The 21,566-nt window shown below is 42.9% G+C and overlaps 1 protein-coding gene across 2 annotated transcripts; it reads left to right on the top strand.

Annotated features, from left to right (window-relative positions):
* Positions 1 to 2,322: 2,322 nt before the first annotated feature.
* Positions 2,323 to 17,835, top strand: ZNF287 (zinc finger protein 287). Of its 2 annotated transcripts, none has more exons than XM_059148502.1 (6): positions 2,323 to 2,586; positions 3,666 to 4,143; positions 4,792 to 4,892; positions 7,099 to 7,225; positions 7,684 to 7,770; positions 15,736 to 17,835. In XM_059148502.1, exons 2-6 carry the CDS (start codon positions 3,741 to 3,743, stop codon positions 17,301 to 17,303), a joined length of 2,286 nt encoding a protein of 761 aa, XP_059004485.1. In that variant the 5' UTR covers positions 2,323 to 2,586; positions 3,666 to 3,740; the 3' UTR covers positions 17,304 to 17,835. The 2 variants fall into 2 exon arrangements, with proteins under 2 accessions (XP_059004485.1, XP_059004486.1); XM_059148503.1 differs by having other exon boundaries at positions 3,543 to 4,143.
* Positions 17,836 to 21,566: the final 3,731 nt, after the last annotated feature.

Genomic DNA, 21,566 nt, shown 5'->3' with positions numbered 1-21,566 from the left:
AAACGAGGTGGGAGGCGAGGGAGGGAGCCGGATGCGAGGCTCCATCCCAGAACCCTGGGATCTTGACCTGAGCTGAAGGCAGACAGCTTCACTGATGAAGCCACCCAGGCTCCTTTAAATAATCTTTAATGCCTGTTCAGGGTTTCATATTTGGAGGCACAGACGAGCCGTCCATCCCCCACTGGATGTCGATTTTGATCAACCCATTGAGATTTGATCGATTTCTTGGATACGTAATCACTGTTTACCTCCCTGTAACTGTGGGGAAACGCACAAACAGAACAGCCATCTGAGAACCAGGAAGCAGGTTCTTCCTCAATGGGCACTGTATCTGCGGGTGCCTTGATCTTGGAATTCCAGCTTCCAGAACTGTGAAAAATAAATATGTTGCTTACCAGACCCCCCAGCACTGGAGTTGGAAAAACCAGCATTTTGCCACCATCATAGTAAAGATATTATTGCCTGATTTCTCTTCACTGTGAATGGTGGCGTCCAGACCAGCCACTCCCAATGCTGTCAAGTCTAGCGGGTCAGATGGTCCCAGTGGCTGCTGCTGAGTCTTTTCCCGGCCCGGTGTTCCACTCAGAGCTGACAGCCTTCTGTTCCATGTAGTAGATGGGTTGGAACAGCTTGCCCAGTGGGGACAGTGGGACAGTCTGCTTTCAGATGCCTGAAAGTCCTATAGGTATTTTGTTTCCCTCTTAAGAGATGAGAGTGTGAGATAAAATAATCTGTCCTTTCTTGTTTTTTTAAGATTTTATTTATTTATTTGACAGACAAAGATCACAACTAGGCAGAGAGGCAGGCAGAGAGAGAGAGAAGGGGGGGAAGCAGCTTCCCACTGAGCAGAGAGCCCGATGTGGGGCTTGATCCCAGAACCCTGAGATCATGACCTGAGCCAAAGGCAGAGGCTTAACCCACTGAGCCACCCAGATGCCCCTGAGTTTGTGCACGTTAATAATATCTAGAAAACACCTAAATTCGTGTTTCACTGAATGGCAGGACACTGTAGCCATGCAAAGTGTCACATCAAAAACCATCACGCTGCCCAACTTCTTTTTGCTCAAATTTAGTAAGTCCCTCTGACACTACTCCCATCAAGCGATGGAATCTACTTTTGCCTCTACTTGATGCTGCACAGATTTGTGACTTCTTTGATCACGTGTGACGCTGTGATGCTATATGACTTCCAGAACTATGTCGTCATCAGCCATGAAGCTTCTTTCTTATTCACTAGAATATCTGCTCTTGAGCCCAGAGATGCCATGTAAGAAGTCCAGCCAGCCTAAATCCTTCACGTGGAAAAGGTCACTCTGAACAGATCCAAGCTGAGCTCATCCTTAAGCCATCTGAGCTCACCCATTAAGACATATGAGTGAGGAGCCATCTTGGAAATGGACCCTCCCTGCCATTAAATCATCTCAGCTGGGCCCCCTGGGCACAGTGGAGCTGGGAGGAGCCATGCCCACCGTTCTCCTTCCAAATTCCTGACCCGCAAAATCCATGAGCATAAGACAGTAGTTTTTTTTAAGACCATTAAGTCTTGGGTGGTTTGCCAACACGGCAGTAAATAACAGGGACACCTGGAATGTATTCCCATCCTTTTATTTTCAAGCGTTTTATGTGGGTTTGCTGTGTCTGTGTAAACAGCATGCTGTTGGTTGTTATCCCTTTTCCAAGTCAGAATCCAATTCCTAGGAGGGACTCAGAACCTTTCATAGTGAATGTGTATGCACAGTAAGGCTCAAAAATGCACTTTGGGTTGTTCTGCCTTTGGACCCGCATCTTCCATGCCCCTCCTTCCTCTAGAACTCTGGCACCAGCTTTTCTTTTCTATTTTTTTAAAAGATTTTTATATTTTTATTTGACAGACACAGCAAGAGAAGTAACACAAGCAGGGGGAGTAGGAGAGGGAGAAGCAGGCTTCTCGGAAGCCAGATGTGGAGCTCCATCCCAGCATCCTGGGATCATGACCTGAGCCGAAGGCAGCCGCTTAAGCAGACGCTTATCGACTGAGCCCCCCAGGCGCCCCATGGCACCAGGTTTTCTCTGGTTAATTAGGGTGGAGCTTTAACCGCCGCCCATCCGCATCCTCTTCGCCCAGATGCTAGTAGCTCCCCGACCTCCCAGTCATCTTCCAGACCTGCTTCTGGCCAGGGAAACTTTAAAGTTCCCTTAGAACCTTGCGGACTAACAAGCAAGTCGCAGTGATGGGTGGAGGAGGTTACCATGGAGACAGGTCCAAGGAATGAGGCTCGGGCGGGAGGGAGGGCCGGGACGCGCCTTCCGATTGGCTCAGCGGGCGCGCAGCGTTCCCCTTGCGCACATGCGCAGTGGGGCTGAGGCGAGGTCGCGGTGGAGCTGAGGCGCGGTTCGTGCAGGGCCAGGCTCCTCACGACCGGGCTGGAAGGTGCGGCTCCTGGCCGAGACACGTCGTGCTTTCCCGGTTAGGGAAGTGGCGGAGCCAGAGACCCCTCTGCAGCGCGGGGCTGAGCTCGCCACGCAGGCGCCCGCTCCCCCGCCGCCATTGTTGCCCCGGGCCTCTCCGGCCGCTCGGGCTGCGCGTCCGCCCGGCCCCCGCGACAGGTAATGATGTCGAGGGCGCCGCCGGGGGCGAGTGTCCGCGCGGTCAGGCCGGAGCCCCAGCCGGTTGCCGCGCGGCGTCCGCGCTCGCGGCCTGCGGAAAAGGCGAGCACGGGTGTTGGCTGCGGTGGCGGGCCGGGTCCCCGCTCCGCCGCTGCCCGCGACCGTCCGGCTGAAGGGGAGTTGGGGAGACGCGGCGGGCGGGGCTGGCGCATATCCTCTGCAGCGCCTGTAAACAGTTGGCTTCGGTTACACGACTGAGCCTGAGGAGGGCTCAGAGCTGGAGCCCGAGGACAGGTGGTGTCAGGTCGCCGGGTCAGGCCTGTTCCGAGGTTTTCTTCGGGAATCCTGGTTTCAAATTTACTCGTGAGGAATTGTCTCCTGTAGAAGCGTTTCAAAGGGCTTCAAGGCACATCAGCCTCCTACTTTTTCCCAGCCCAACCGGCTTGTCTCTCCAGCCCTCTGATAGTCAGAAGCTAGAATGTGCTGGCATTAACACTAAAGCAAGTGCATGTCCGCCCTTTTTTCCTTGACAGTTTCCTTGGGAACCTGGGAAGGATTCTCTTCCCAGGTTGTTCCAAGTACCTACAGGTATGCTCTGTTGTTGAGAGCCAGTGCGGTCCTTTACAGCTTCTGTGACATCGCAAAAATACTGAAACTCCCCCCACCCCACGACCCCCGGAAAAGTTTAATTTCTGTTTCAACAAGCTAGAAGTTTGATCCGTTGTTTTGCTCAAGCTTCGGGGCTTTGCTTCTGTGACCCTTTTTGATAGCTGTCCCGACCCCTGTCCCCAGCAGATTGCATTTATCTCACAAGTCTGAGGAGGTAGGGAAGGAAGACCCAGGTAAAGTCTATGTGTGTTTACCTGAGAACACTTGAGCAGGTTGTTTCTGTTCGCGGATGTGGATAGCAGAGAGCACCAGAATTCTTGACATTATGGTCTGTTCTTGTGTTTCAGAGTCTCTTAATCATCCCTGCAAATTCTGGGCTCAGAATTTGTAACTAAGGCTGCTAACTCTACCTTGACCCTGTTCTGCCCTTGGCTGCAGCAGCCCTTGATATAATGTCTTTGTGGTTCTAGCATGAGACTTCAAGCATTTGGCTCACTACTGGAGATATAAAGAATATTGCCAGATTGACTCTCCCACCTGTAGCGATGTTGGCCTCGTGCAAGAGGATGACCAGTTCTTCACGCGCCCAAGTCCTTCTCATGTGGAAGCCAGACAAGGCTCAGAGTGGACCCCACAACATTGCAAAGGAAACCCTTGCTTCAAGAATCTTGCGTGACACTGAGACCTGTCGACAGAATTTTAGGAATTTTCCATATCCAGACCTAGCTGGTCCTCGAAAGGCATTGAATCAGCTCCGAGAGCTCTGCCTTAAATGGCTGAGACCTGAGATTCACTCAAAGGAACAAATCTTGGAGCTGCTGGTGCTGGAGCAGTTCCTGACCATCTTGCCTGGGGAGGTTAGGACTTGGGTGAAGTCCCAGTACCCAGAGAGCAGTGAGGAAGTGGTGACGCTGGTAGAGGATTTGACTCAGATTCTAGAAGAGGAAGGTGAGAATCACAAGGCAGAAAGGGGAGGAATCCTGGGCGGTTAGGGTTAGAGAAGTCAACCAGCATATCACAGAGCAGCCCTTTAAAGAAACTGGGGAGAGCAAAAGGCAGTGAGTCGAGAACGAGCTTTAACATGGAACCCCATCCTGCATGGTGTGTCCCTTCCAGACTGCTTGGGACCAAACACATATTACCTCATGTCCTAAAACAGTGACCAAATGCAACTCAGTTACCCCAGTGTGAGCCGTCAGGAATTTTACCTGCAGAGGTTTGAACCATTCTGTCAGTAAGCCATTTGCTTTGTGAATTGGATTTTACAATAACATGCTTCCAAAAAAGTAGGAAAGGGTCCAGAGCATACTTCCTTATTAAGAGACAGCACACATGATTTACATCGCATGAAGATGTAGTAGAAAATTGGGAATTTGGTGCATATCCTTAGCAGTCCCAGAACAGACTTGTTTTTGAAACCTGCATTGATGTCTTAGGACAAATCTCACTGGTCCTTCCCTCTGACTCTTTAAAGTAGGGGTGCTATTTTTTGTTTCTTTCTCATTTCTCACTTTAGGGAAGTATAGGCATCTATTTGGTTAAGTTTCCTAGACTGTTCAAACAGGACTAATCTCCATCATGGTCTCCCTTCCCCAGCTGTTCCTCAGAACTCTGCCCTTCCCCAAGAGACCCCAGAGGAAGACTCCAAAGGAAGACCTGCTTTCCAGGCAGGGTGGTTAAATGACTTGGTGACCAAAGTAAGTGTTAGTTTTTTCTGTGATTTTTAAATGGCTTCTTGGAGGTGTTTGTGTGAGGACGTTTTGTCCTGGCCCTCTAACTTCTGTCCCCCCACGAAAGCCCAATCTAGGACTTAAGCATCTGTTCCTCTCTTTCAATCCAGCTTGGCCTGTTAAGTGACTCTCTTTATAAGGAATAAGCCCCTGTTGCCTTCCCCTGATACCCCTTTCCTCACTGTTTTGATTTTAAGGCAGCAACGTTGCATAGAGGTTAAGGGATTGACCTCCACAGCCGGATGAATCAGAACCTATGATTTGGGGCAAGATACTTGACCACACTTAGCCTGAGTTATTAAACTCTAATAAATAGAACTTACCTCTTAAATTGTGAGGATTAAACATTATAAGACTTGTAGTTAGCCTGGATTACAGTAAACTATCAGTAAGCAATAGTTGCTAAAATTATTTTTCTCATTAACAAGTAATTAAAGGCCATGTATTTTCTGGTGTTATGTTGATTATGAGTCTCTGTTCTGTCAGGCCACCTTAAGAGAAAATTTTGCTGTAAAAATATACATCTGCAATAGGTAGAGTAAAATTATTATTCATAGATAGTACGATTGTTTACCTGAAAACCCTAGGAAAGTGAAGGGAAGAACTGGGAAACAATAGGAGAAAAGTTTGAGTAAGGTGATTACTACAGAAAATGGCATATGAAAATTAATCACTTTTAGGGGTGGCTGGCTCACTTGGTAGAGCTTGCGGCTCTGGATCTCAGGGTCGTGAGTTGAACCTCATGTGGGACATGGAGCTTACTTTAAAAAATAGAAAATTAGTAACTTTCTTGCATACACACTAAAACCAGACAGATGATGAAATGAAATAAAAGGTTCCCTGCACAGTTTTCCCCACCCCCCAAATTTAAAATATCTAGGACTAAACGTAGTATAAATTTTGTAGTACATCCATATCCTATATCATACTATAAGACATGAAAGCAGCTTTGAGTGTTATAAAATTGCCTGTTCCCCCTAAATTATAAGTATTGTCATTGTCAATACAATTTTTATAAGGAACTTAGAAGTTTATTTGAAAAACATGGAAAAAGAATCAACTTTTTTTAACAAAAGGAAGAAAAAGAGCAAAGAGGGATACTTAACCTTACCAGATTGTCAGATATATTAAAAGTGTAACAGTTCAACAGTATGGGTTTCAGTCCCAATTTTATTTTATTTATTTTTTATTTTTTTAAAGACTTTTATTTATTTATTTGACAGACAGAGATCACAAGCAGGCAGAGAGGCAGGCAGAGAGAGAGAGATAGGGAAGCAGGCTCCCTGCTGAGCAGAGGACCTGATGCGGGGCTCGATCCCAGGACCCTGGGATCATGACAGGAGCCGAAGGTAGAGGCTTAACCCACTGAGCCACCCAGGCGCCCCACCAGTTTTATTTTAAAAAGGAAGGAGTGGCTCTGCATTTCATCATAAAGCACACAAATATATCATAGAATTTCAAATTATGACACTCTGAATTCTCTTTTTTTTTTTTAAGATTTTATTTATTTTTTGACAGAGAGAGAGAGTACAAGTAGGCAGTGGTAAGGAGAGGGAATGGGAGAAGCAGTCTCTCTGCTGAGCAGGAAGCCCAATGTGGCGCTCGATTCCAGGACCCTGGGATCATGACCTGAGCTGAAGGCAGACATTTAACGACTGAGCCACCCAGGCGCCCCAACACTCTGATTTCTTAAGGCAGAGCTTGAAAAGCATAGCCATTCAGCTATCTGTGTAAACCCTCTTTTAATACGGAGCCATCCATACATACACTTGTGCCAGCTGAAAACGTAATTATAATTCTGTTTTCAGACTTCCCTGTACGACCATTCACGTATGCTCATCCATAACTTAACTAGATAACCTGTAGGCTCTTACTACAGGTCAACATTCTCTGATACCCCCACCACACATGTCCCTGGTGTTACCACTATCCCCCTGCCAGTTCTTTTTTTTTTTTTTAAGATTTTATTTATTTATTTGAGAGAGAGAGAGAGCATGAGAGGCGAGAAGGTCAGAGGGAGAAGCAGACTTCCCGTGGAGCTGGGAGCCTGATGCGGGACTCAATCCCGAGACTCCAGGACCATGACCTGAGCCGAAGGCAGTTGCTTAACCAACTGAGCCACCCAGGCGCCGCTCCTGCCAGTTCTTGAGCCAAGTTATATTTGATGTTTCAGGAATCAATGACATTCAAAGATGTGGCTGTGGATATCACCCAGGAGGACTGGGAGATAATGCGTCCCGTACAGAAGGAATTGTACAAGACTGTAACATTACAGAACTACTGGAACATGGTTTCTCTGGGTAAGCCTCCGCTGCGCCCACTGCTGCCAACATATCCACCATCTTTCTTTCCTCAGTACAGTGCTGAGAATGGGGCTTAGGGGTGAGTTTCCTCATTCCATTTGGGCATAGATACCGCTGTGTTCTCCCTTTTGGCAAATAAAAAGTTTCTAAGCGAAGGAGCATTGAGAGCTATGACACGTGGCTTCCCAGGGCTTCCACATGACCTGCCCCTTGCCCGCTCCCTGCTTTTCCTGTGATCCCCTCCCACCGTGAGCTCTGTGCACATACCCTCCTGAGCAGCAGGACATTTCTGTTGTAGCACTGAAAAGCACAGTGACCTAATTCTCCCACTAGATCATGTACATGAAACCATTGTTTTCCTGTGGACATCTGTCCTCACAGATAAGAAGTTAGGCAGTAAAATTCAAACAACTGTTTATCTCCAGGATAAAACTCCTTATATTCCTCTGAAACAGGACTTACGGTGTACCGACCAACTGTGATTCCCTTACTGGAAGAACCATGGATGGTGATAAAAGAGATCTTAGAAGGCCCTAGTCCAGGTGAGAGAAGAACTGTCATGAGATTGTTTGCATTGAAGAGTGTAAGTGCAGTGAGATATATTTATTTAAATATGGCCAGGTCACGCTCCACAGACATCCCGGACTGTCAGGAACACTGAGCTGTTTGGCGTTGCCTCCTCAGAGGCCACCTTCAGGAACACAGTTCCAAACATCATTGTTCCACCTTTCCCCGGTGTCTCCTTTTATCCTTCCATGTGACCCCTGGATCCCATTCCCAGCTTTGTCTGGCGCTTTCACTGTGCTGTTGTCTCCTCCCTCTTTTATAAGCATGAGTGAATGTCCCTAAAATTTTAAGTTTCAGACCTTCCTCTTAGTAAGTTTCTTTTATTCTGTTACCAACAAATCCCTGTAGCCTCCAACCTCCACTTCTCTAACTCATTTTCTTTCCTAATTTTGAAAAAATATCTTCAAAACACTCAAAGATGTTCTCTTATTGTATAGTTCATTCACCCGGTTCCTGCATCTCTCAGCCCAACCACTGGTGCTTGTTTTTAGTTGTTTCTTTCTTTCTTTTTTTTTTTTTTAAACAGATTTTATTTATTTATTTGACAGACAGAGATTACAAGTAGTCCGAGAGGCAGGCAGGGAGAGAGGAAGAAGCAGGCTGCCCGCTGAGCAGAGAGCCCGATGTGGGGCTTGATTCCAGGACCCCGAGACCATAACCTGAGCCAAAGGCAGAGGCTTAACCCACTGAGCCACCCAGGTGCCCCCTAGTTGTTTCTGTTCAGGTATTTTGTTTGCATATAAAGTCAATATAAAAATGTTTGGGGAAGGTGCCTGGGTGGCTCAGTTGGTTAATCGACTGCCTTTGGCTCAGGTCATGATCCCAGAGTCCTGGGATCAAGTTCTGCACTGGGCTCCCTGCTCAGCAAGGAGTCTGCTTCTCCCTCTGACCTTCTCCCCTCTCATGCTCTCTCTCTTTCTGTCAAAATCTTAAAAAAAAAAAAAAATGTTTGGGGGAGGGCGCCTGGGTGGCTCAGTTGGCTAAGCAACTGCCTTTGGCTCAGGCCATGATCCTGGCGTCCCAGGATCGAGTCCCAAATCAGGCTCCCTAATCACCAGGGATTCTGCTCCCACTGAACTCTTTCCTCTCATGCTTTCTCTCTGTCATTCTATCTCTCTCAAATAAATAAATGAAATCTTTAAAAAAAAAAAAAAAAAAAAAAGTTTGGGGAGCACCTGGGTGACTCATCAGTTAGGTGTCTGCCTTTGGCTCAGGTCATGATCCCAGGGTCCTATGTCAGGCTTCCTGCTCAGCGGGGAGTCTGCTTCTCCCTCTGCTCCTCCCCCTTGTTCATGATCTCTCTTACTCTCTCTCAAATAAGTAAATGAAATCTTTAACATATATATATATACAAATGTTCTTTTCTTTAAAAAAAATCCTATATTAGGGATGCTTTCTTTCTATCACTTCGGGAAAAAATGTTTTCCTCTCCTTTTTAGCAAACTTTCTATTAATATTTTTAAGTAAACTCTACCTGCACTGTAGGGCTCGAACTCCTAACCCGGAGATCAAGAGTCACACGCTCTACTGACTTGAGCCAGCCAGGTGCCCCTTTTCCTCCGTTTCCTAACAGAAACGGTAGCAAACGATACATATTGTTTTCTCCTTTGCTTTTGTTTATGTAAAAGTGTATCTTGAGAAGTGTCTCAAATGAGGATATAAAGAGCTTCCTTGTTCTCTTTTTTTAATATCTGCATCACATTTTATTGTGTGTCTCATAATTTATTGAACCTGTTCCTTATTGATGGGCTTTTTGGTTGTTCCCTTTCCTTTCTTCCTTCCTCCATAAGAACTTCAAACCTATAAAAAAGTTGCATAATCAGTACATTGAACACCTGTATAATTTTCATCTGAAACCACAAGCTACCATCATTTAGCCACTTTTGCTTTATATCTTTTTAGGAGGGGGTGGGGGCAGAGGGAGAGGGAGAGGGAGAATCTGAAGCAGATTCCCCGGTGAGGGCGGAGCCTGACGTGGGGCTCAATCCTGAGATGATGGCCAGAGCTGACATCAGGAGTCAGATGCATAGCCAGTTGAGCCACCCAGTCGCCCCTTTGCTTATCTACTTAAACACGCACGCACAGCCACACACACGCACACACAGACACACTTTGTTTTTTCCTTTCCCCTTCTCTTCTGTTCCCTTCCACTTCCCTTCTGACATTTTCTGAAGGATCCAGGCCAGGTTTTATTAAAATGACCCACAATTGGGATGCCTGGGTGGCTCATTTGGTTAAGCAGCTGCCTTCGGCTCAGGTCATGATCCCAGCGTCCTGGGATCGAGTCCCACATTGGCCTCCTTGCTTGGCAGGGAGCCTGCTTCTCCCTCTGCCTCTGCCTGCCATTCTGTCTGCCTGTGCTCACTCTCTCTCCCTCTCTCTCTCTGACAAATAAATAAAATCTTAAAAAAAAAAAAAGAATGACCCACAATCTAGATTCTCCTGATGATTTCCTTATGTTTACATTCAGATGAAATATGTTTACTGAGACGACACCATCAGTATGTGCTGTCTGTTGCCATTTGTCTCACTGGTGATACTCATGTTAGTTAAGGTGCTGTTGACCAGATCTCTCCATTTTAAAGGTGCATTTTGTCCTTTATAGTCAGTAAGTAATCCGTGGAGTGATACTTAGAGGCCACATGGCTATTCCACTCCCTGGCACTATTTTATTTAAAGATTTGTAGCATCCTTTCTTCAGTCTTGCTTTATTATATCACTGAGTGATTCTCTAAATCAGTCATCTCTTCTAAAGGATTAATAGCATTCTCCTGTAAAGAGTAGTTCTTCCTAAATAAATAAAATCTTTAAAAAAAAAAAAAAAAAGAGGGGCGCCTGGGTAGCTCAGTGGGTTAAAGCCTCTGCCTTCAGCTCAGGTCATGATCCCAGGGTCCTGGGATCGAGCCCCACATAGGGAATCTCTGCTCAGTGGGGAGCCTGCTTCCTCCCAATCCCTTTCTCTCTCTCTCTCTCTCTGCCTGCCTCTCTGCCTACTTTTGATCTCTGTCAAATAAATAAATAAAATCTTTTAAAAAAAAAAAAAAAGAAGAAGAAGAAGAAGAATAGTTCTTCCTCCTCCCACCTCATTTTTTATGTGAACATGTCACTGTGGACATTTGGGATTTTTCGAAAATCCCACCAATCCAGGTTTGTTTTGGTTATTTTTCATGCTCTCTTGTCCCAAACTTGGGTAATACTACTTGCAAAGCGAATTCTTGGGGCAGGTGGGTGGCTCAGTCAGTTAGGCATCTGCCTGCAGCTTAGGCTGTGGTCTTGTGGTTCTGGGTTTGAGCCCCAAGTAGGGCTCCCTGCTTGATGGGGAGTTTGCTTCTCCCTCTCTCTCTGCCCGCCGCCCCCGCAACTTGTGCTCTAGCGAATAAATAAAATCTTGAAAAATAAAAAAATTATTTTTCTTATATAAAAATTACAAAAAATCACAACTACATCTCTAGTACTAAATAATAATGAGTTATATAGACAGTATATTGAAAATTAGAAAATTTTTAGGGGCACCTGGGTGACTCAGTGGGTTAAGCCTCTGCCTACAGCTTAGGTCATGATCTTAGGGTCCTGGGATCGAGCCCTACATCAGGCTCCCTGCTCAGCAGGGAGCCTGCTTCTCCCCCTTTCTCTGCCTGCCTCTGTGCCTACTTGTGATCTCTCTCTCTGTGTCAAATAAATAAATAAATAAGAAAGGAAAAAAAAAGAATTTTTTAAAAACCTATAATCAGGGCACCTGGGTGGTTCAGGTTTATTTGTTTTGTGGGAGTTGAGTTGGTTAAGTGGCTGCCTTCGGCTCAGGTCATGATCTCAAGGTCCTAGGATTGAGCCCCAAATCGAGCAGGGAGCCCGCTTCTCCCTCTACCTGCAGTTCTCCCTGTCTTTGTCAAGTGAATAAATAAAATCTTAAAAAAAAACAAAAACCTATCATCTTCTTAGCTCTTTGATATTATTTGTATAGTTCCAGTGCATTTCCATGTTAGCTGTGGGACTCCTTTTTTCATTTAACATTAGTCCCAAGCATTTTCTAATGTCAGCTCTGATTTTTATATCTGAATCAAAGTAGTAAGTCAATATATAGAAACCTATCTAGTTATTGTTACCAGTTATTAGTGTTCCATTATCCCTTACTCTAATACTTTATTGATGAATGGCAGCTATCACTTTAAAACACTACATATGATTCTGTGGAATGGATATATTTAAAAAGATTTATATTTGGTGGGACGCCTGGGTGGCTCAGTTGGTTAAGCAGCTGCCTTTGGCTCAGGTCATGATCCCAGCGTCCTGGGATTGAGTCCCACATCGGGCTCCTTGCTCAGCAGGGAGCCTGCTTCTCCCTCTGCCTCTGCCTGCCATTCTGTCTGCCTGTGCTCGCTCTCTCCCCCTCTCTCTCTCTGATAAATAAATAAAATCTTAAAAAAAAAAAAAAGATTTATATTTGGATCTGCATCTTAAAAAATTTCTGAACTATGCGGTACCATTTTTGCTATATTATGAACTCTATATTTGATATTTCATTACATAATTCATAATATTTGAAAGTCCTGTGTTTTCAACCAGATTTTAAGAGAGAAAGATATTCTAATTTAAATTTGTTTTAAACCATCATACTGGAAATATAATAGGCATGAATAAATACATATTTGATTGCTTTGCAGCCAGATTTGAGGTCAGGGACTTTTTATTGTTTGCTTTGCTTTTATGTGTATGTGTTTGCTTTCATTTGGCTCACCTTTTAACAACAAATTATTGTCATTTATTTTACCAGTTCAGTTGAGTGGCCACCATATCCAGAGTCTTGGGGCCATTTTCTGAAGGAAATGTAAAAGAGGCACAGGCTGTTCTCAGAGTTTGCATCTAAGTTGAAAATACAAGAAACACACAAAGTTGTGAAGTAATAATATTAAGGCCAAGTACTGTCCTGGCCCCAACTTTACATTAGGTTGAATCACATGAGACTGCTGAAATTTCAGCCATATTGACTACACAAAGCCAAGGTCATGTAATTCAACCTAATCTGTACTTGAGGAGTCTAAGAAAGAGAGAAAAATAGGAGCTGGGCCAAACACTTCTTTTCAATAGATAGAGAAGTTATCTTAAGAGAATGCCTAAATCTGGGGTGCCTGCATGGCTCAGTCAGTCGAGCATTCAGCTCTTGGTTTTGGCTCAGTGACCTGGGATGGAACCCCAGGTCTGCCTCCGAGCTCAGCAGGGAGTGTGCTTCTCTGACTCCCTGCTCATGCTCACTCTTTCAAAAGAGAGAATGCCTAAGTCTGGAATTTGTATGGCACCTATAGGAGGCTATGAGGAAGTAGCTTGTAGTTATATGGGTGACTTTACATTTTTAAGCTGAATATGAAGTTTGGCAGAAGATATAGTAGAATAGGAAAAGCTGAATTATTTGGGTACTGAATATGTCAAGTGGAGGTATTTTGAACTTTTTAAACTTTTCTCCTTTAAGCCATTGGGGCTCAAACTTCAGTGAACATCAAAACCACTTAGAGGGCTTTGTAAAACAGATTGCTTTAGCCCTATTTCCAAAGTTTCCTTTTTTTTTTTTTAAGATTTTATTTGTTTAAGAGACAGCACAAGCATGAGCAGGGGATAGGGGAACAGAGGGAGAGTGCTCATTCCATCATGTGCCCTCCTTAATGGCCATCAGCCAATTACCCCATCCCAGTAACCCTCAGTTTGTTTCCTATAGCTAAGAGTCTCTTATGGTTTGTCTCCCTCTCTTATTTCACCTTACTTTATTTTTCCCTCCCTTCCCCTATGATTCTCTGTTTTGTTTCTTAAATTCCACATATGAGTGAAACCATGTAATTGTCTTTGGTCGACTCATTTTGCTTAACATAATACCCTCTAGTTCCTTGCACATCATTGCAAGTGGTAATATTTTTTTTGATGGCTAAGTAATACTCCATTTGTGTGTGTGTGTGTGTTTGCGTGTGTGTGTGTGTGTGTGTGTGTGTATATATATATATATATATATATATATATATATATCTTCTTTATAAATATACATATCTTCTTTATCCATTCATCTGCCAATGGACATCTGGGTTTTTTCCATCTTAGTTTGGCTATTGTGGACATTGCTGCTATCAACATTGGGGTGCTGTCTCCCTTTCAGATCACTACATTTGTATCCTTTGGGAAAATATCCAGTAGTGCAATTTACTGGGGGGTAGGGTAGTTCTGTTCTTAACTTTCTGAGGAACTTCCATACTGTTTCCCAGAGTGGCTACACCAGTTTGCATTCCCACCAACAGTGTAGGAGGATTCCCCTTTCTCCGCATCTTCACCAACACCTGTCTTTTTTCCTGACTGGTTAATTTTAGCCCCTTCTGACTGGTGTGAGGTGGTATCTCACTGTGGTTTTGATTTGTGGTTTGACTCCTGATGCCGAGTGATGTTAAGCATTTTTTCATGTGTCTTTTGGGCATTTATATGTCTTTGGAGAAATATCTTTTCATGTCTTATGCTCACTTCTTGATTGGTTTATTTGTTTTGTGGGAGTTGAGTTTGATATGTTTTCTATAGATCTTGAAGACTAGCCCTTTATCTGATGAGACATTTGCAAATATCTTTTCCTATTCTGCAGGTTGTCTTGATTTTTGTCAACTGTTTCCTTTGCTGTACAAAAGCTTTTTATCTTGATTATATCCTAATAGTTCATTTTTGTTTGTGTTTCCCTTGCCTTTGGAGACATGTCTAGCAAGAAGTTGCTGTGGCCGAGGTCACAGAGGATTTTGATGGATTCCTGTCTTGTGCTTAGGTCTTTTATCCATTTTGACTTAGTACAAGTGTGGTACAAGAAAATGATCCAGTTTCATTCTGGATGTGGCTGTCCAACAATTTTCCCAGCATCATTTATTGAAAAGACTGTTTTTTTCCCATTGGATATTCTTTCTGCTTTGTCAAAGATTAGTTGACCATAGAGTCAACCATGGTTGAGGGTCCGTATCTGGGTTCTCTGTTCTGTTCCACTGAACTGTGTGTCTGTTTTTTGTGCCATTACCATACTATCTTGGTGATTATGGCTTTATTATAGAGCTTAAATCCAGAATCGTGATGCCACCAGCTTTGGTTTTCTTTTTCAACGTGCTTTGACTATTTGGGATCTTTTCTGGTTCCATAGCCTGCAAAGTTCCTGATTCAGCTTGTCTGGATGAGGGCCAATAATTTAACACATTCCCAGGTGATAGTGATGTTTATGTCACTCATTTGGGGACAATACTTTAAGAACTATTATTATGAGAGATTTACTAGAGATATTTAAGCATGGAGATCACTCCTTGAAATTGCTTTTGGAGTATTATGTTGATTGTGCAAAGTAGGTTGGAAGGAGTCAATGAGTTAGTGTCTGCTTGATACAAATCAACCCATGAATTCATCCCACATTATCCCACAGTCTTGTTTTCACATCTCTTAGTCCAGTCGCCTGACTTAACCTGTTTTATTAATCTATGTGCATGTTGAGTAGTGAGGAGCCTGTCCTTTTTCAGCAGTTAAGTCTTCTGGTTTTCTGCCCCTATATTCTCTTTTCCCAAGCTTGCTTGTTTTTTTGTGTGTGTTTTTTTGTTTGTTTGTTTTTGGTAAAGATTTTATTTATTTGAGAGAGAGAGATAGAGCTTGATTAGAGAGGGAAGGGTAGAGGGAGAAGGAAAAGCAGATTCTCTGCTGAGCAGGGAGCCCAATGTGGGACTTGATCCTAGGACCCTGGGATCGTGACCCAAGCTGAAAGCCAGACGCTTAACCGACTGAGCCACCCAGGAGCCCTGCTTTTCCCAAACTTTAAGGACCATGTCCAAAGGTTGTCAGAGTCATAGTCTTTTAAGGCATTTTATTCATGTTCAGTATTTTGTTTCTGTTTTGGCAGTTTCCTTCTCCAAATAGAGGGAAACTTTTTATGTTCTATATTCTTTTTGTCCCAGAATGGAAAACAGAAGCCCAAGAGTGTACTCCAGTTACAAATACTTCTACACTCGTAAAGACTGGAACTCAGACTGTCAAATTGGAAGAACCATATGACTACGATGAGAGATTTGAGAGGCACGCATCAGATACCTATAGGAGAATTCCCATGAATGAAAGAAATTTTACTTTGAAGTCAGTCCTCTCAAAAGAAGATGACCCTATGGAAGAGTGTCTCAGTAAATATGATATCTATCGAAATACTTTTGAAAAGCATTCAAACCTAATTATTCAGTTTGGTACCCAGTCAGATAATAGAACTATGTATGATGAAGGCAGGGCAACCTTCAATCATGTTTCATATGGTATTGTACACAGAAAGATATATCCTGGAGAGAAGCCTTATAAATGTAATGTGTGTGGGAAAAAGTTTAGGAAAAACCCATCCTTTGTGAAACACCAAAGCACCCATACCAAAGAAAAGTCTCATGAATGTGAAGAATGTGGGAAAGAGTTTAGGCACATCTCGTCCCTTATTGCACATCAGAGAATGCATACTGGAGAAAAACCATACGAATGCCACCAGTGTGGTAAAGCCTTCAGCCAGCGTGCCCACCTTACTATACACCAGAGAATTCACACTGGAGAGAAACCCTATAAGTGTGATGACTGTGGCAAAGACTTCAGTCAGCGCGCACACCTCACTATACATCAAAGGACACATACTGGAGAGAAACCATATCGATGCTTGGAATGTGGTAAAACTTTCAGCCACAGTTCATCGCTGATTAATCACCAGAGAGTTCATACTGGTGAGAAACCTTACATATGCAACGAATGTGGGAAGACTTTCAGTCAGAGTACACACCTTCTTCAACATCAAAAAATACATACTGGAAAGAAACCATATAAATGCAATGAGTGTTGGAAAGTGTTTAGTCAAAGTACTTACCTCATTCGACATCAGAGAATTCATTCCGGAGAGAAGTGTTACAAATGTAACGAATGTGGAAAAGCCTTTGCTCATTCCTCAACTCTTATTCAACATCAGACCACTCACACGGGAGAGAAATCCTATATATGTAAAATATGTGGAAAAGCCTTCAGCCAGAGCGCAAACCTTACTCAACACCACAGGACTCATACCGGGGAGAAACCGTACAAATGCAGTGTGTGTGGGAAAGCGTTCAGCCAGAGCGTCCACCTTACTCAGCATCAAAGGATCCACAATGGAGAGAAACCCTTCAAATGCAATATATGCGGGAAAGCATACAGGCAGGGTGCCAATCTCACTCAGCATCAAAGGATTCACACCGGAGAGAAGCCGTATAAGTGTAATGAATGTGGGAAAGCCTTTATTTACTCCTCCTCACTTAATCAACATCAGAGAACTCATACTGGAGAAAGGCCCTATAAATGCAATGAATGTGATAAGGATTTTAGCCAGAGAACATGCCTTATTCAACACCAGAGAATTCACACAGGAGAGAAGCCCTATGCATGCCGTATATGTGGTAAAACCTTCACACAGAGTACAAATCTCATTCAGCACCAGCGTGTGCATACAGGTGCCAAACACCATAATTAATGGATACAGGAGACTTCAATTAGGTCTTACAGTTCATTCAAATTTTATTTTGTACTTTGTTAAAACATTATTCAAAAGAAACCCAAAAGAAGTGCAATATGTGTTAGGTGTGGCTCAGCAGAAGTATCAGAATTAGTAATGTGGATATAAGCTATTTAAATTGAATGTGAAATTTAAAAAGAAAACTTTATTCACTTCTTCACCTTTACTTGAAATCAGTTTAATTCATGCCAGAAAGAAACCCTGCAAAAGTAAGAGTACTCAAAAACCTGTAACTCATCGACTCTTAGTGTATTTCAAGTACTTCTTAATGAAACTTTATGAATGTAACTGGGGAAAGCTTCCATCAAGTAGGGATTTCACACTAGTGAGTCATGTTGGGATAACTGAAAAAGCTGCTTTCAGGCCTTTATTGCTTCCCAGCTTTGAAGCCTTAAATATGTAAAGGGTTCCCTTCCCTTTTCCTGTTATGCCATAACTGCCATGTGGAGCCAGTAGGTTTGCAAAATATATATAGTGGAAAGCATCTTAATTTTTATGTGACAACTGTTTAATTACATTTTCCTTTACGTATGGAAATATTCAAGGAAGAGAGCTTATGGAAAGCTGACCTGTTAGGATAAACTAATGTATATATAGCCCTTAGGCATTTGTACAAATTTAGTTAAACAGGCAAAAGTTAAACACCCAACCTTAAATTCATCTTTAAAACATCAGCCTTAGTTTCACTAGGTTTTGACATCTGTCCGCCTGAAGGAAAAAATAAAAGTCACCTGATTCCTAAATTCATAACTTAAGGTTCCCTATGGCTGTTCACCACAGAAAGCCCATTTCTGTTGAGACACTGCTCAGGGCCCAGACTTCCTAATTGGATCCTTTCAGGGCTTCTTCTTGTGCTAAAAACTACAGCTAATTTAAGCAACAGAAAGCTTCCTAAAGTAGTGAAAGACGACAAAGGACATGTCACGGAATGAGCATAAGAAGCCTGCTAAGCTGGGTTGCCAGATGTGCCCCCCCCCCCATTCCAAGACAAGGAGTGAAAACAGCTATTTACAGAGTATGAGGAAAAGATCAGTGATAGAAAATAGACGTAAAGTTCACTATAGAAAGTGGGTCAGGGCAGAAATCAAGGGTGAAGACTTAGCTGTGAAGAAAGGGTACACAGGTGAGTTAGCACATAGTCTGTTAGACTTGGTTTGCCTAAGTAAGAGTGGCTAATTGGATGAGACAAAATTTTAGCCTGTTGATAAGGAACTAAAAATGAAGTGACTGATTTTAGAGTAATAATTGGAATTGATACTTTCTCATAAGTAAAAATGGGGATTACTCTTAAAATGTCAGGAAACATTGGAAAACGCATTGATGCAGAAACTATCATTGATGGCAGTCATCATTGAACAATAATAACTAAGTTTGTGGGGTCCTAATCCTAAAAGGAAAACTGGCAGAAATGCAAACAGAAGTAGGTACAATTACTGTTACATTCAATCTCCACAGCATTCCGCTGTCAGAATGTAAGACCACATTCTGAGAGCTGAAGTTTCGTCCTGCTCTTAATTCGTTTCTTCAGTGCCTTGCGTGTGGGAAGCGGTTAGTATATGTTGAATTATTATGTAGGTAAGTTAGAGGTAATAAGGTAGAATTAACAGACTCAGAGTGAAGTTGAGTTTAAAATTATTTTTTGTACATGTCCAAAATGTACAAAACCACTAACAAAGAGTGGTTATTTATTGGGTACTAGGAACTACTTTAAAATTTAAGAGTCAGAATTCCACACCTTAATGTGGGGAATTTTTTTTTTTTTTTTTTTTTTTTGTGGGGAATATTCTTAAAGAAATCACGGGACATCTTTGCACAGGAAGTTTTTCTGAGCTGGATGAAAAGTCAGCATTCTGGTGCCATAAATATCAGTATACAGAGCACACAGTTCTATTTGGATGTTACTGTTGACTGAAACATCCTGCAAACAGGTGCCGAAGCCAAGACCAGGGGTTCTAGCATCTTCCAGGCTTTGTTATTGAGTGTTTTTCTTAAGAAGTTACGGCTTTTCCTTGTCCTCGCATCAGTTAACCCCGATGTCACGGAATCCTTCACGAAGCATAGACTGTCTTCGGGTTGCATAGTCAAGTTACGCTTATGCCATAGTTACTTTTGTGTTAGACAATAACCACTGTATTTAAGATGCAATTTTTATTTATGATGCCACTTCACACCTTACACAACACTTTTCTCCCCTCCTGGCATGGACATGTGGAGTATCACAGTCCCTAGCTCCTTTCTTTGCTTTAATTTGTATTTCCTGCCTTTGTGAGTTTTATGTAAATAATGCATTCCTAAAGTCTTCCATTGATACACTGAGGCAACCGATGCCCTTATATATATATATATAAAAAAAAAAAAAGAATAGAAGCGAATCATCAATCTTTGTGTATTTTTCCCACTTCTACAGTTGTCTGAGCCAGTTGGATTTAATAGACTTATTTTCCACAACTTTTTTTTCCAAAGGTGTTGAAATATACAGAAAAGTTAATAAAGCGTCTTTACCTACTGCCTAGCTTTAAAAATTTAACCTTTTACTGAACAGCTGTAAAGTTAGACATGACATTTCACCGTAAATATTTCAGCATGCCTCTCATAAAAATGACATCTTTTCACATAACCACATACCATTACATACCCTGAAAAAAAGAATAGTAATTTTCAAATATCTAATGCTTCATCCATGTTTAAATTCTCCCTGTTGATGCTGTCAGGTTTCACGCATTATGTTTACTTGTTAATCTGTTTCATCCATCAAGCTCTCTCCCACCTCAGACTTTCTCCAGGACCTTTTTTTCCCCCCAATATAGCTGTAGAATGTCTCAAGTTCAGGATTTAACTATTGATTTGTATGTGGTTTCTCTTGTTCTTGTGTCCCCTGTGGTTTCTGCAAACTAGCATTTAGGGCCAAAGCCCTGATTGGCTTCAGGTTCAACATGTTTAACAGATGTATTTTGTGTCACCTCACATCCAAAATTTTAATAACATTTGGTTGACTACTGGTGAGGTAAAACCTGATGGCTCGGTTGTCTTGGTAACCATCCTGTCTTCCCAGTGTGAAGACCTGTTTGCCAACAGCCTTTCACCTGATAGGTTTAGTATCCAGTGATCCTGAATCAGCTGTTTCATTAAGATTTGCAAAAAGGCAGAGCCTTCTGTCATCAACTGGGAATGCACTAGAGGCAAAGTCATAAATTCTTTTCCTTTACTTAAGAATTTTCAGAGTAAGTGATTGGCAGTGATGACAGGTGATCCATGTATTAAAAATCAGTTATGGCCATTGTTTCTGTTGCTCACGTGGTCCCAAACTTGGCCACTTGGAACCCTTCAAGTAGCTCTTACATCCTTTGACAGTCCTTCTTGTCTAGTCTTTCAGGACTTTATTTCCTTCTGCCATATCTCAGGGTTAGTGCCCCCAGCTCTGGAATGAGCCATTTCTCCAGGAATCTTTGGTTAAAGAGGCAACTGTTTAGAAACCAAGATCCGGGCACAAAGCCTGCCCGTTGCTGCTGAGGTGTCACTCGTGAGTAGCCTTTGAGTCTCTAACCACTCAACTGAAGTTCTCATAAAGGCAGCCTTTTGCACTTGCTTCATCCGTTACACCGTTCTGTGGGATATGTAATTACGTACTGGGACAAACTGGGGAGCACATCTTAAGCCTTGGTAAGCATAGAGCTAAACTGGGGAGGACGGAAGTGTTAATGTATACCAGAAGGGAGGTGTAACTACAGGAGGTCCTGTGCCAAAGCCGGCAGATTGTAAGGGAGCTTTTCAGTTCATCTGGCGGGTGGGTTCATCAGAGAGCAGTTAGGACAGCAACTTAATACAGGATACCTAATATGTTGTAACTCTTTCATGCCTTGGTAATTTACATATTTATAAGCTAATCCCATCTTTCCCATCACATTCTTTAAAGCAGGTTTCTGATGTAAATTTGAATCCTGAGGGTCTGTTTCAGGCAAACCTAAGTGCTAGTTTTTCTTGGGAAACTTGGTCTTCCGAGCTTGAAGAGTGTTAGGTTTCATCCTTCAACCGTATCTTCTAGTATCAATTCACCTGCATGTGCCTGCAGATGTACTTAGTCCTCTATTTCTGTTCTCTCCATGGCTATATTTCACTACAATTATTAGGCCCTTAGAGCACTAGAGGCATTAAAAATGGCAAGCATGTGCACTCTAGTGATACGTATAAACGTGTGTGTGAGCTTGCAAGCAGCACTGAGTC

Source organism: Mustela lutreola, chromosome 15 (assembly GCF_030435805.1).
Source record: "Mustela lutreola isolate mMusLut2 chromosome 15, mMusLut2.pri, whole genome shotgun sequence".
Lineage (NCBI taxonomy): Eukaryota > Metazoa > Chordata > Mammalia > Carnivora > Mustelidae > Mustela > Mustela lutreola.
This window is presented reverse-complemented; position numbering and strand designations above follow the sequence as displayed.

Excerpts from the sequence above, each read along its gene's own strand:
- ZNF287 (XM_059148502.1), top strand. The coding sequence starts at position 3,741 with ATGTTGGCCTCGTGCAAGAGGATGACCAGTTCTTCACGCGCCCAAGTC. Across the intron at positions 4,893-7,098 it reads TAAATGACTTGGTGACCAAA|GAATCAATGACATTCAAAGA; the intron begins GTAAGTGTTAGT and ends TTGATGTTTCAG. Across the intron at positions 7,771-15,735 it reads CTTAGAAGGCCCTAGTCCAG|AATGGAAAACAGAAGCCCAA; the intron begins GTGAGAGAAGAA and ends TTTTTGTCCCAG.